The sequence below is a fragment of the Tachysurus vachellii genome, chromosome 12, assembly GCF_030014155.1.
Source record: "Tachysurus vachellii isolate PV-2020 chromosome 12, HZAU_Pvac_v1, whole genome shotgun sequence".
Classification (NCBI taxonomy): Eukaryota; Metazoa; Chordata; class Actinopteri; order Siluriformes; family Bagridae; genus Tachysurus; species Tachysurus vachellii.
This window is the reverse complement of record NC_083471.1, coordinates 2669979-2685432: the sequence shown is the minus strand read 5'-3', so window position 1 is coordinate 2685432 and position 15454 is coordinate 2669979. Positions and strand designations below refer to the sequence as shown.

At 45.1% G+C, this 15454-nt stretch overlaps 1 protein-coding gene and 1 pseudogene across 1 annotated transcript; one reads left to right on the top strand and one right to left on the bottom strand.

Moving 5' to 3' along the window:
- Window positions 1-3177: 3177 nt before the first annotated feature.
- On the bottom strand, window positions 3178-6160 carry LOC132854433 (tripartite motif-containing protein 16-like). The gene is made up of 6 exons (XM_060882833.1): window positions 5459-6160; window positions 4952-5047; window positions 4579-4812; window positions 4306-4465; window positions 4102-4161; window positions 3178-3988 (listed from the first exon to the last, which is right to left on the bottom strand). Exons 1-6 carry the CDS (start codon window positions 6050-6052, stop codon window positions 3459-3461), a joined length of 1674 nt encoding a protein of 557 aa, XP_060738816.1. The 5' UTR covers window positions 6053-6160; the 3' UTR covers window positions 3178-3458.
- Window positions 6161-12819: 6659 nt separating this feature from the next.
- LOC132854981 (uncharacterized) lies at window positions 12820-14572 on the top strand (annotated as a pseudogene).
- The last annotated feature ends 882 nt before the right edge of the window (window positions 14573-15454 follow it).

Sequence of the window (15454 nt, the reverse complement as noted above, 5' to 3'; positions counted from 1 at the left end):
GCTTACCCTTATCAGACAAAGGTTTTATGAAATGACGTAGCTGAAGGTATTTGAAGAAATGGGACTGTGGTATACTATATTGGTGCGATATTTCTTGGAAGGATTTTAATGCCTCGCCTGAAAAGAGACAAGATCATTGTGAGATCCCTAACTTAGACCAGACTGAAAAGCCCATATTTTGCAGAGATATAGGGAAGTCAGGATTAAAAGCAATAGGTGAGAACAGTGTAAGATTAGCTGGAACCTTAAGATACAGTTTAATGTCTCTCCATATCCGAAGGGTGTTCGAAATGGTGAAACTTGTTGAGGCACATTTAAGCTTTTTGGTATTTGTAATAAAAGGCAGAAATTTTATTGGGAGAGGAGCACAAGCCCTTGCTTCCAGATTAAGCCATCTAGAGTCAGTCCTTTCATTGTACCAACAGGCCATGTGCTTCACCTGTGCTGACCAGTAGTAGAGACGAAAGTTCGGTAAGCGACTCCTCCCTTATCCTTTGGTTTCATTAATTTGTTAAAAACTAATTCGGGGCATTTTATGGTTCCAGATGAATTTAGAAAAGTGCTTATTGATGTCTTTAATAAAACAATTTGGTAAATGACAAGGTAGGGATTGAAACAAGTATAGAAACTTAGGTAGAATATTCATTCTGATCACATTAATCCTGCCCAGAAAAGAGAGAGGGAGTGTCCGCCACGTGTTAAGGTCTTTTTTAATGGAGTCAAGAAGAGGGGCACAATTTGTTTTAAATAAATCAGTAAATAGTGGTGTGATGAATATGCCGAGGTATTTAAAACCAACAGTAGTTATTTTGAAGGGTGAGAGAGATGAAAGATCATTTGGAGCAGAAATTTTGAGAGAAAGCGCCATGGATTTCGACAAGTTAATTTTATATCCAGAAAAGCTACTATACTCTGAAATACACTTTAATATTGCTGGAACTGACTTCTCTGGTTCAGAAATATACAGCAGCACGTCATCTGCATATAAAGAAATCCGATGTTCCTCATCCTCATTCTGATGAACACAAAAGAAGATATTTTGATAAATGATGGTAAGCACACAGCTGATAGTAACCACTGACTTCCATAGTAGGAAAACAAATATTATGGAAGTATAGTGATAAATGATGAAGAAGATATTTTGATAAATGATGGTAAGCACAAAGTTGACAGTACCATTGAATTCCATCATTTGTTTTCCTACTATGGAAGTCAATGGTTACAATCAGCTGTGTGCTTATCATCATTTATCAAAATATCTTCTTTTGTGTTCATCAGAAAAAAGTAATTCATACAGATTTAGAACAACATGACGATGAGGATGAGGTAGCCTAGTGGTTAAGGTGTTGGGCTACCAATCGGAAAGTTGTGAGTTTGATTCCTACGTCCACCGAGCTGCCACTGCTGGGCCCCTGAGCAAGGCTCTTAACCCTCAATTGCTCAGTTGTATGAAAAATAAAAATGAGATAAAAATGTAAGTCTCTCTGGATCAGGGCGTCTGGTAAATGTGAAAATGATTACACAATTTTTCTTTTTGGGTGAACTATCCCTTTAATGTGTGTAAATTCTGTAGACAGTTAAATTAGTTTGAATTGAGTTTAAAATGAAATTGAATAACACACACACACACACAACCCAATACACAATTACAATAGTGTCATATGGTCTAAACTGCCCTGATTTTTGTTTTTATTCCACAGGCCTTGACTACATCAGAAACCACTTAGACTGTCAGGCCGAGAATCACATCAGTGAGGGCTCCCAATCATCTGAGGAAGAGGACTTCCTTTCCTGCTTGAAGAAGACCAGCCCTCTTGATTCGACCCAGCAGTTGGATGCGTACCTGGGCTGCCCAGGAGACACAGTAGAGGTACTAAAGTCCTTCCCAGCTGTGTGCCAGCTATGGCTTAAGCTTTATACGCCACTCAGCAGCCTGTGAAAGACTTTTCCGTGTTGCAGGGCTGATCTTCAGGCCAAGAAGAGCATGCATTGGCTCAAAGAAAATTGAAAACCAGCTGCTTTTGCGGCTGAACAAAGGATATTGGTAACTCTTTGTCGCATGTTCTGTGCTTCCCTGTTGTTGTTTACTCTGTTGTTGTTTGGTTGTGTTTGGTTCAATAAAGGTTATTGATGACATGCCTCTGAAGTTTGACTTTTTGCACCATTACAATACTTATAGCCAACTAGTCATATCTTCTGCTCCATGAAACACAGCTCAGTAGTACACATATATGGTTCTTTAATGTATTTGCATTGTACTAAAATGTGTTCTTTTTTAATGGGCATATACAGTATGTGTCTGAAACAGGTAGCCTAGTGCATCCCAAATTTTTCAACATTATCATATTAATATAACATTATAGTCATTATGGTCTTTAGAAATATGTTTTTTGGAGTAGTGCACAATAGGCCCCTGTGGCACAGCCTAAGCTTTTGTCCTTAATGCCATTTTTTCCTTGCATTACTTTTATACTTTTAAAGTAGTTTTAAAACCAGAAGTATTTTTAAACCCTAGTATCTATACTTCTACCTGAGTAATGAATGTGAATACTTTTGACACCACTGCTAAAGACTCACATAACCTCATAAAGACCGTCCTGGACCCAGGGAATGTACCACATTACGTTTCTTACTCTAAATTCCCTGGACCTTTTCCGGTCTTGTGAAGAGAACAGAATATCTTCATGATTTTTACACACTTTCCGTTTCTTTGCCCTCTTGCCGTCTTCGTCGTCCGAATACCGCCTCTTCTCCCGCTGTTTCCTGTCATTCTTCCTCCCCATGTCCTCCTCTTCCTTGTCCAGCAGAAGGTCATAACGAGAGCTGTCGGGAAGGCGTTAAACAAACACAACCTCGGCTCTCGCAAAAAATGGTCTCTTGAGACTGTTTTGTTTTCAGTGCAGACTGTTGTGACTGCATATTGTATTTATGTCATTTTAATCTTCGGCCAAATCCAACCTGAAACCTGATATTTACGGTTAATTTCATACCTTTAGGTCTTTCCTCGGTGTATAAATCCACTACAATGTCGCCTAACGTTGTTTCTAGCAACACACCATTCTGGTTCAAATCAGAACGGACTGCGCATGCGCGGAGGCTAACGGCTAATTTTACCTCAGCAGTTATTAGCAACATTAGCAAACCCGGTGACTTACAGTAATAAAAAGACAAAATAAGACACGTTACTTCTGTTTATTTTAATATTTTCAAACTCTGATATTACACTTTTTTTAGTGTAAAAAAAAAGTTTGAAATGTAAAAAAATAAAAAATGACATGCAAGCACTTAAAGTAACTAGTGACTATAATTCATAGATTTAAAAACAATATTCTGTTAATTCTGTTGTATTTTACATATTTAGACACTCACTCATATCAGATGTTTATTTCAATTAAACTTAACCTAAAAAAAAGAACTGGTCGTTTTAATAATAAATAAAAAGTCATATTGCTAATATTTTATTTTGGATCACATAATTTTACAGATGTTCCATAAGAGTAGAGCCAGAACCCAGCGTATAGAGGCTGAGTGAATGTGGTGTGGACTCTGTGGAGGAGCTTCATGGTGTCAGAGACGCTGTAGAAGGACAGAGTTCCTGCACTGTGATCCACATACACTCCTATTCTGGAGGATGATGGAACTCTGAGATCAGTCTTAATGTTGTTGTGATAGAAAGAGAGAGAAGAAGAAGAACATCGCAGACCCCAGGACTGTTTGTTGTGTCCAAACCAGCACTCAATATTATATCCTTTCCTCCTGATGTCTTTATATGAGACTGATATGGACACAACATCACCGCTCCACTCCACCTCCCAGTAACAGCGTCCACACACACTCTCCTTACACAACACTTGCCACCTGGAGCTAAATCTCTCTGGATGATCAGAGTACTGCTGCTCTCTCTCACTGCCTGTCACTGCTCTGTTCTTCTCAGACAGAATGAGTTCACGATGTGTCGTGTTGGGATCCAGAGTCAGAGAACAGAAATCTAAAATAAAAGAGAAAAACAAACTGAACAATGTGAACATGTTGGGTTTAATTAATTTAAAGGTGTGTGTGTGTGTGTGTGTGTGTGTGTGTGTGTGTGTGTGTTACACATACAGTGCAGAAAATCATCTCTACTCTTTGGTTCTGAGGGTAAAATTATCTGAAGTTCTGCAGCTGTGGAGACACAGAAACAAAATGGAGATGGAAAAATCAGGTGCCGTAAAAAAGACTGAAACAATTTAAAGTGACAGAATTTCTGTCTGATATTTAATCAGTGTTTTATTTTAGACAACACATTATCAGGACCATTTCTCTCACCACGTCCAGGGATGTTGATGAATTCCTCCTGGAAGATTTCCACGAGTCTCTTTTTCAGGTCAGAGAGAGATTTCTTCACTCCATCAAATGAGAGATGTTGACTGACAGTGATGCTGGATGTGTCGTCACGTCCAGAAGAGACACGAAGAGACTGGAAACTCTACAGAGAGAAAGAAGAACAACATAGAGAAGGAGAAAGGTGGAGAAATATAGACATTATACATACAGGTGTGTGTGTTTGTGTGTGTGTGTATTTCAGACAGTGTGTGTTACCTGGAGGAAATGGATGTCATCATGTGTGTGTGAAAGCTTCCCCATCTCAGTTACTCTCCTCTGAAGATCATCAATCTCCTGCTCCAGTTGGTCCAGGAGTCGTTCAGCTCGCCTCAGTTCAGCTTTCTCCTGAGCTCTGATCATCTCCGTCACCTCCGAGCGCTTTTTCTCCATGAAGCTGATCAGCTCAGTAAAGATCCTCTCATTGTCCTCCACTGCTGTCTGTGTACTGAGCTGTTAGGAGACACACAACACATGAAGGTCCATTTAAAGCTCAACTCTCATTCTCTCTCTTACTGGGACTCTAAGTGACTCCATGTTGTCCATGTTGTGTGTGTTTCTAGGAGCAGCTCTGTCTCTGCTCACTGCTCACCTTTATAGTGTTCACAGCCTGTTTCAGCTCCTGCACCTTCTTCTGCTTCTCCTGGAGTCTCTGCTGGAATTTCAGCTGCTCCTCCTGTAGCTCATTCTGAGGAAAAATAAAAGACATTTCACTGTTTAGAAACTTTACGAGCAGTTTATACAGAGTGTATGAGCTCAGTACTTGAACACTAACTGCACAGAAAGGGTTAAAGTTCACTCGGGTTCTACGGAGCACCTTATTAAATATAACACTGGATGTTGGCTGTTACAAAGTTCATAGGTTAACACGGAAATATATTTTAGTCTTTAATGAATATACTTGGGTTCCTTTGGGTTACATCACAATTAGCAACAAAAGATGTATCGATTTTTTTCTTTTTTAATAATAATATATCCAAAGCTTAAAAGTTTAATATGAACCCTAAGTTGTAGCTTCTGCTTGGAAACCTTCAGCCACTTTACATTAGAAATATAAATTGTATGAACTGACTGAATAGATGAGACTTGTATTTCTCACCTCTTTCTCAGTTCTGTAAGCTTTAACTGAGACGGTGTCGTGGCTTTTATGTTCATCCGTCATACACAGATAACAGATGAAGCTTTGGTCAGAACGACAGAAGATCTTCAACACTTCATCATGTTCAGAGCAGATCTTGTCTTGTAGATTTCCAGAAGCTTCGACTAACTTGTGCTTTTTCCATGAAGGAACTTGATAGTGAGGTTTGAGATGAGTTTCACAAAACGAAGCCACACACACAAGACAGGACTTGACGGCTTTGTGTTTTCTCCCGGTGCAGAAATCACACTCCACATCTCCAGGTCCAGTGTAACAGTGATCAGGAGAAGCAGCTTGAACTTCAGTCTTCTTCTTCAGTTTCTCCACCACTTCAGCCAGCATGTTGTTTCTGCGTAGAACAGGCCTTGGTGTGAAAGTGTCTCTGCACTGAGGACAGCTGTAGACGTCCTTCTGATCCTCCTGATCCCAGCAGCCATTAATACACACCTTACAGAAACTGTGACCACAGGAGAGAGTCACCGGATCCTTCAGGAGATCCAGACACACTGAACAGATGAACTGATCCTGATCTACTGAAATACTCGCCTCAGCCATTTTCCTGAACTCAGAGCAGCACTATGAGTTTCGTTTTTGTTGAAATTAACTTCCTGGTTCTGTGTGTGTATGAGAGAGAGAGGGAGAGACAGCGAGAGGGAGGGAGGGAAGGAGCAGCACAAGGACATAGAGCTTATAAACGCCCCTTTTTTTAACTGTTTCTTCTCCCTCTAACCCCCTTCTATCATACACACTGTGTCAGAGAAATCTGCTTTTGGAAGTTGAACGTAGGCTGATGATATGTTTTTTTTTTTTTTTTATTGAATTAACAACAGACATCAATTAACAAACTAGACAATAACAATACAAATACAAAGTATTCTAGGGGGAATTTACAACAAAATATTAAACATATTACAGATTTTCAAAGTTTTCAGTGCCTTTTGCTTTAGAGACAGTCTTATAGAATCAACATAAAGTTCCATTTCTTTTCTAAATGACATGAAACAGGGTTTTTATCCAGAAAATTTACATTTGTGAATGTGAAATTTTGCTAATAAAAGGATCAGATTTATTATGTAAATACTATTGGTAGTATGTTTGTCTCTCTGAGTCTTCAAAACACCAACAAGCACATTTTTCCAAAATAAAGCAAAATTAACATCAATATTCTTAACAATAAAATCACAAACATTTTCCCAAAAGGGTTTTACAAGTGTTCAGTACCAAAACAAGTGAACCACAGTTTCTAAGCTGTTACTACAAAATGTACAATTTGTCTATATCGCTTTTAAATTACACAAGAAAATGTTTTGTTGTGTAGATCCTATGAATAAGTTTAAATGAGACTTCCTTTATTTTATTTGTGATTAAATACTGATTTGGAAGTTAGCCAAACCTTTTTCCAAACAATATCACCTGTAAACCGGTTCCAGAAAGAATGAACATAAGGCAAAGATACAATATCTCTTTGAAATAAAGTTCTTATACATCTATTGTGGGAGTTAAAGGACAAACATATCCTACCTTCATAGGTATTAACAATATTAGGTAGGGACCAAAGTTGAGTATTTACTCTCGTTGAATATTTAAATAAAGTACAAATTTTAGGAGATATGGCATCAAAAACTTTAGCATAATCCTTTGGTGTTACAGGGATTTTGTAAAAAGCCAAAAACTCACCAAAAGTGAAAAGAATTAACTTATTTTGAATTAAACAACTGATCTACAGGATTATGCCATTCTTAAACCAATACTCAAGAAAAAGAGATTTACGTTTATACACAATGTCCTTATTATTCCAGATATAATACCTATGCGGTGAGAAATTGTGCTTGTAGATCAATGACCATGAAAGAAAAGCCTGGCGATGAAACTCAGCTAGTTTTACTGGTATTTTGTTAATATCATAATCGCAACTAAGGAAAAATTGAATGCCACCCAAGTTGGAAAAAATATGTGAGGGAATAAAATTCCAAATGGAGTTGGGATTTCTAATGATCTGTCTAAGCCAATTAACTTTAAATGTATTATTTAATGTTGCAAAATCCAAAAAATTTAGGCACCCTTTTCATAAGCATTCATAATAACAGTTTTCTTTATATAATGCGTTTTGTTTTTCCAAACAAAGTTATATAACATTTTGTCAATCTCCTTGCATTGTTTTTTGTCAAGATGTAAAGCCAATGCTGCATAAGTTAACCGAGAAATAGCCTCTGCCTTAAGAGAGTGTTGTGTCGTCGGCTAATTGAGTTACTTTTAATTCTCTATCAATAATTTTAATGCCTTTCATCGGACTTGAAATAATGTGAGCCGAGAGAAGCTGACTCACTAACAGAAAAAGATATGGTGATACAGGACATTCATTCATTCATTCATCTTCTACCGCTTATCCGAACTTTCTCGGGTCACAGGGAGCCTGTGCCTATCTCAGGCGTCATCGGGCATCAAGGCAGGATACACCCTGGACGGAGTGCCAACCCATCGCAGGGCACACACACACACACATTCACTCATGCAATCACACACTACGGACAATTTTCCAGAGACGCCAATCAACCTACCATGCATGTCTTTGGACCGGGGGAGGAAACCGTAGTACCCGGAGGAAACCCCCGAGGCACGAGGAGAACATGCAAACTCCACACACACAAGACGGAGGCGGGAATCGAACCCCCAACCCTGGAGGTGTGAGGCGAACATGCTAACCACTAAGCCACCGTGCCTCCCTGATACAGGACATCCCTGCCTAATTCCTCTAGATACAGAAAATCTGGGAGAAGTCCCGTTTGACAACCTAATGGAGCAGTTACCTTTTTCATACAGGGTTTTGATCGCATTAGAAAAAAGATTCCCAAAACCAAATTTTTTCAAGGGTGTCAAAAATGAAGTCAAAGGCTTTATAAAAATCTAAAAATAAAATAAAAGCATTGTCATTAATCAACTCTGGATAATCTAAAATATCCAAAACTAGTCTAATATTATTTGAAATATGCCGATTTTTCATAAAACCCGATTGTGATTCGTCAATTATAGAATTCAATACTGATTTTAATCTTCTGGCTAAAATTAAAGCCAGCAATTTATAATCATTGTTTAATAAACAAATAGGACGCCAATTGTCAATAAAATATTGATCTTTTTTCGGTTTGGGAACCAGTGTAATTAACCCCTGTGTTAAAGTGGGTGGAAGACATTGTTTCTTAATGCTTTCAACAAAAACCTCTAAAAGAAATGGTGCTAAATCTTCTGAAAACTGTTTATAAAACTCTGATGTCAGTCCGTCGGTGCCTGGTGACTTTGAATTTTTAAGGTGAGTAACTGCATCCGTTAACTCACTGAGAGCAATAGACTTCATCGAGAACATTCTCCCCCGCCACCTCCGGGATCCCGTAAAGTTTCAGGTTCCATCGTCTGCCATAACGCTCCAAATCAGAAGCGCGTTCATGCAGGTCAAGGTAGACTGTTCACTTTTCTCTATACGTCTTTCCATACTGCCCATTTTCTCTTTAAGAGACTTGATTTCTGCACATGTCGACATCGCCATCTCTTCCAGAGCATCACATCTGGTGTTAATAAGATTCTCCAGCCTATTAACAATGTCATCCAAATTCCAACTATCTTTACTGCTGGAAAATGTTGTTTTTTTTAGCAACCGGTGGCTTGCTAGGAGTTAATGGAAGTGGAGGAAATTCTTCCTCATTTTCCATGTAGTTAGCCCCTCCATCCTCGTAGTCGTGATCAGTGTTAGCCATTATGCTATCGTTGCTAGCTTCATTACTTTGAGCATTCGGTCGTTTTTGAGCAGATTTTGGCATTATTTCAATCTTTGTAAAAAACAAAGTTGTTCCAAAGTACTGTACTGCTGCACCGAGTAAACCAAAAAATTCTGTAACACGTTTACCCTAGCATAATTAACATCTACTCACACCGCCATCTTGGTCGGCCCCCAGGCTGATGATATGCTTTGAGCGCAGAGCCGATCGGCCCTATACGGTCACTACGCAAGTTGCGTAGGGCCCCGCAAATTACGCAAGGCCCCGCCTCCCCTGCCTCATTTTACAGCGCGTGTTAATGTTCACTGTGTAGATGACAATATAAAGCGGAGCTATCCATCTGGCCATGAAAAGAGAAAAAAGAAACAAAATGAGAGTGAAATGTGAGAACAGCAATCAGGTAAACTTGTGTTCTCTTTCATCATCTCGTGTTCGAGATCCACCTATGGGAAGGGCATCCGTTCCTGACCTCTACAGAAGCATCCAATTGCACCAAGTCTGGCTTGACAGACAGGAGCACGTGCCAAAGGCAGGTAAGGTAACACCCCTTACACGAGTGCATAATGTACCTGCACGCGGCGCTACCTTTCCTCAGTTAACATTCGCTTCTCGCGACTTCTGCTCCTACCTCAGAGCTCCCTGGTTTTTTGGACTGCACTTGTTGTCTTTAGGAGGACATATTGGCTGATCAGCCTCCGCTGGGCGTGCTCGTCCTCAGCCAGGTTAGCTTCGCAAGCCACCACTTGCGCCCCCCTTTTTTTCTGTGGGCTGCCCGCCTGCCTTTTTGCCTTTTTTTCTTTTTCCATGGCGCTTTCTAAAGCGGCTCTGGTTACTCCGGTGGACGGCCTATCGCGAACCTGCCCGGCCGGGTGCAGCGCACTCATCGCCACGAGGGATTCCCATCCCTTCTGCGTTGTCTGCACGGGGCTCAAGCATGCGCAAGAAGCTCTTGACCTCCCGGAGAACTGTAGCCATTGTCTGGCGCTCCCAAAAAAGCTCCTGCGTCGCAGGCTCAAAACGGCCGCTGCCCAGTGTGTCGATTTCGGGCTGTCTGACTCGGAGGGGGAAAAAGACGATGCCGCTGCGCACCCGGGGGCCTCCCGCGGTGTGACTTCCTCTGACTGGGCTGACATGTGTCCTTCCCCGTTTGAGGATTTGCTACCGGCCGACGACCGTTTCCCCGACGGACCGGCAGGTTCCGGGGACGAGGTCGAGGCGGGCCTTCTCGATGGCTCGGATGACGAGGAAGCCATCCTGTCTTCCGCGGTCCCTCAGCCTCCCTCTGTCCCGCCTCAATCGGTACTGCTGGAGCTTTGTGAGCATGCTTCCGTGTGGCTCAACATCGAATGGCCGGCTCTCCTGAGTGCTTCGAATCAGGAGAGAGATGTATATGACGGCAAGCTTCTGGGGCCTCCTCCCGGCCCGAGGAAGCAGCTTCTGCCCGTCCTCCCTGCGTGTGCTAAACACATGAGACATTGCTGGGGTGATCCGCTTGACTTGAAACACTGTCTCGCGGGGCTTCAGGTGAAGGACATGGCGGGTCTGGGCATGGGTGACCCCCCCGTGATCGAGCCTTCCATCGCCAGACACCTTAACCCATCTCAGGGTGGGCTGCTCGCCCCACCCAAGCCCGTTCTCCCGGGCAAGATGGATCGCTTCTCCGCATCGATTCATCAGGCTTCATATAAAGCCTCGCCTCTTTCTATCCGAGCTCTCAATGTCTCCTCGCTGTTGTCCGCGTATCAGGCTGAACTCCTGCTTGATTTGGGTCAACAACTGGAGAGTGGGTCGCCATCGCCCGATCTCTGGAAGGAGGTTGTCACGGTCAATGACCTCGTTCTCCGCAATGCCCGCCAAGCTGTCCAGGCGAGCGGGCGCTCTATGGCTTTGTCGGTGGTCGGGGAACGCGCGCTGTGGCTTAATCTATCCGGTCTCCCCGATAGTGAGAAGCCTTGCATCACGGGAGCGCCGTTTGAGCCGGGTCAAGCTCTTTTTGGCCCGGCCGCTGCGCTGATGCAGCAGCGCCGTGACGATAAGAAGAAGGAGGACGAGGCTTTCAAGCTGTGTCTTCCTAGGAAGCCGGCGCAGCACCAGACGCCATCTGGGCGGCCGCCTAACGCTCCTGCTGCGGGACGCCAGTTCCACTACACGGGCAGGACCAACAAACGCTGTGGGAAACCACAGGCTCAGCCGAGCGGGCCCCCCCCACCCCCCGCTAGGCCCTGGGGTAAGGTGTCCTTCACCACGGCTAGGAAGCCTCCCAACCCCGCCCCTTCGGTCCAGAAACGAAAGCGGCCGACCTGATGTTCTGTCACAGGGGGTTTTCGGTCCGTGTTCATGGGCGGCCAGCCCCCCGGACACCTATTCTACCCTCCAGGTTCGCCCGTCCAAAAGATGGAGGTTCTCTTTCGGCGAGGTCAGCCCCCCTCGCAGGCGAGGGTTGTTCTTTGTTCCACACAGGCTTCACTGTTCACCGTGTCGTCTGGAGTGCGTTCCCCTGTTCCAGTGGGGAAGGATGTGGGATTGAGTGCAGAAGCAGTGTCACCAAACACCCACCTTCACACTCCTCTCACAGTTTCAATAAAGGCTACGGCCCCAGTTTTCCACAAAAAAATGAAAACTTCTCTGGTTTTGCCACTGGAGGGCGCCGTTGCGCCATTAATGGACGATCCGGCCGGATCGGCTCCCAGCGTCCCGGGGAGTCACGTGATAGGGCCGCTCGGGAGTCACGTGACAGCCTAGCTCAGCCCCCAATTGGGTGATTCACACAGTCACGAGGGGTTACAGACTTCAGTTTGCCAAATCACCCCCGTGGTTCAACGGAGTGGTCTGGTCCCACACGGACCAGAGCTCCGTCCACATTCTGACAGACGAAATATCATCTCTTCTCCAGAAGGGAGCGATTCGAGTTGTAGCCCCGCATCTAAGCGATCAGGGGTTTTACTCTCGCTATTTCCTGGTCCCGAAAAAGGACGGCTCTCTCCGTCCTATTCTGGATCTCAGAGTGTTGAACAAACATTTACGGAAATACAACTTCAGAATGTTGACACACGGCTCTCTCATACGATCGATAAAGCAGAACGATTGGTTTTGCTCGGTCGACCTAAGCGATGCTTTTTTTCACATAAGCATCTATCCTCCGCATATGAAATTCCTTCGTTTCGCCCACCAAGGCGTATGTTACGAATTCACGGTTCTCCCGTTCGGGCTCGCACTGAGTCCAAGGACGTTCTGTCTGTGTGCAGAGGCGGGGCTTGTGCCGCTGAGAGTGGCGGGTCTCAGGATCTTGGCTTATATAGACGATTGGCTTATTATAGCCGATTCGAGAGAGAATGTGATTCAAAACACTGCCCGTGTGCACTCACACATCGCTGCGCTCGGTTTCAGAGTCAATGTGTCAGAGTGCAATTTCACTCCCGCTCAGGAAGTTATATTCTTGGGCTTGGATCTGAATTCCGTTACGATGCGCACGCGCCTGTCATGGAATCGCATTTCTTCATTCATGAACTGTCTCGCGCGATTCAGGGAAGGAATGCGGATACAGTATCGCACATGTCTCAGATTACAGGGTCTTATGGCTTCAGCTATCCAAGTCTTGCCTCTGGGTCTTCTGAGAATGAGGGCTTTCATGAAGTGGATTTTGTCCCTTCGTCTCAGCCCGTTGCGCGATCTTTGCCACTATGTCACGGTGACACGGGCGTGCATGGCCGCGCTGCGCCACTGGAGAGCTGCAGAGTTTTACGCGCACGGGACCCCTCTCGGGGCGATCATGCTGCGGAAAGTGGTGACGACAGATGCCTCTTTGACAGGGTGGGGAGCCACTCAAGAGGGCAGATCGGTGAACGGTGTGTGGCCGGACTCACTGCATTCAGCCCATATGAATTACTTAGAGCTCCTCACTGTGTTGAAGGCTCTAAAGCATTTCTTGCCCCGCCTGCGGGGACATCATGTGCTGGTGCATTGCGACAATACGACAGCTGTGACACATATCAACCGCCAAGGCGGTATGCGCTCCTCCAAGCTTCACGCTCAGGCTCACAAGCTGTTGATGTGGAGCGCACGGCATTTCCTGTCGTTACGGGTGACTCATGTCCCGGGCATTTTGAACAGGGGTGCAGACCTTTTGCGCGAAAACGCCCACTGTCCTATGTTCTTCTCTTTTCGGGACGAGGACGCCCCCCTCGACGTGGACACTCTGGCTCATCCATGGCCCAGCGCGCTACTCTATGCTTTCCCTCCACTATGCCTGATATCTCCGACTCTGGCCAGGGTCGCTGTAAAGGGTTTGTCTCTGATCCTCATAGCTCCCAGGTGGCCCAAGGCAGGGTGAATTTGAGCACTATGGGGCTCCCACCGCGTGTTATTGCCACTATTCAGAATGCCAGGGCCTCTTCCACATGTTCGCTCTATGATTGCAAATGGCGTGTGTTTGAGGAGTGGTGTGAGGAGCGCCAGCTCGTTTCATATCTGTGCTCCGTCGCTGATATTCTGGGTTTTTTGCAGGACGATTAAGGTCTACTTGGTGGCTATCGCTGCGTGTCACGCCGGTTTCAGCGACACTACGGTGGGACAGCACCCACTTGTCCGTAGATTTATGAAGGGTGCGCGCCGCGCCGGTCACCAGAAGTGTGGTCCCAGATTGGGACCTCTCCATGGTGCTGGAGGTGCTGGCCCAACAGCCTTTTGAGCCCCTGGGGGATCTGCTGTCCTTCAAGACGGCTCTGCTCCTGGCTTTGGCTTCCGCCAAATGTGTCAGTGATTTGCATGTGCTCTCGGTTCATTCCTTGTGCACCAAATTCTTGCTCTGTGGAGATAAGGTTTTGCTTAGGCCTAACCCGGCCTTCATGCCTAAGTGCTTTCCAGCCTTCTCTGTTGGTGTGATTGAGCTCTCCGCTTTTCACCCTCCTCCCTTTTCTTCTGCGGAGGATCAGAGGTTGAATGCTTTGTGCGTGCCATACGGGCGTATATGGACAGGACTAACTCTTTTTCGGAGGAGCGACCAGCTCTTCGTCTCTTGGGCCCGGCCGAACACGGGGAAACCCATCTCTAAGCAACGCCTCTCTCGCTGGCTTGTGGGAGCCATCTCCTTAGCGTATGAATCTGGGGGCGTGCAGCCCCCAGGTGGCCTCAGAGCTCACTCCACTAGAGGCTTGGCTGCTTCTTGGGCTCTGTTTGGGGGAGTGCCCCTGCAGGACATTTGTGCTGCTGCGAGCTGGTCCTCTCCGCACACCTTTGCAGGCACTACCGGCTTGATGTTACCCGTACCACGGTGGCTCATGCGGTCTTAAGTGTGGGCTCTTTGTAGCCATGTGCTACTAGGCCCGCACTCCTTTCAACCCTGTCTGCCCGGCCTGGTTATGCATGTTTCAAGCATATAGTCTCCCCCTCTCCTGACGCCCAGGTTGGTCCATTCACATGTTTATATACATGTTCTTTTCCTTCAGACGGCTCGCTTGTTGGACATCAGCGGGGTTCTAACATGCATGTTGCCGCATGTCGTGTTTCTCTTTGGCTGGGTTGTTTACCCCGCGCAGTATGTTATGTCTGCTGCTTTGTGACGTGCTGAGCACCACCTTTTTGGCCGTCCTCTGGCTTACAGGGCCTCGCTGTGAGTGTATTGGGCAACCAGGGAGTTGTCTATATCTCCCATAGGTGGATCTCGAACACGAGATGATGAAAGAGAACAATAGGTTACTTTCGTAACCCCGGTTCTCTGAAACATCGAGTGGAGAGATCCACCAAGTTTGCCCCGCTTGCTGCACGAGAAGCGAATATGCTCACTGAGGAAAGGTAGCGTGTCATGCCAGACTTGGTACAATTGGATGCTTCTGTAGAGGTCAGGAACGGATGCCATTCCCATAGGTGGATCTCTCCACTCGATGTTTCAGAGAACCGGGGTTACGAAAGTAACCTATTGTTCTCTTCAAGCTTGATGTCATCAAGAGCAAATAACAGTAAAGTTCCATTGATGTGATTTTGTCTCTAGTCTCTGACTAGCTAAATTAGATGTGCAGTGCTGCCAGTGCATTTCTTGGCCTGTCTGTCTGTCACACAACAATTTATTGCGTGAACATTCGCGTGAATAAACGCCCAAGGGCAACAGTGTTTATAAACGGCAGCTCGATAACCGCGCGGCGCGTGAACATGCGTTCATATTCGCGTGCAATTGTGCACGAATTGACACGCG

Bases quoted from the DNA above. Each gene is read 5' to 3' on its own strand.
- LOC132854433 (XM_060882833.1), bottom strand. From the start codon at position 6,052: ATGGCTGAGGCGAGTATTTCAGTAGATCAGGATCAGTTCATCTGTTCA. The intron at 5,048-5,458 runs GTGAGAAATACA...ATTTTTCCTCAG, and splicing joins CTTACAGAACTGAGAAAGAG to AATGAGCTACAGGAGGAGCA. The intron at 4,162-4,305 runs GTGAGAGAAATG...GTGTCTCCACAG, and splicing joins CATCAACATCCCTGGACGTG to CTGCAGAACTTCAGATAATT.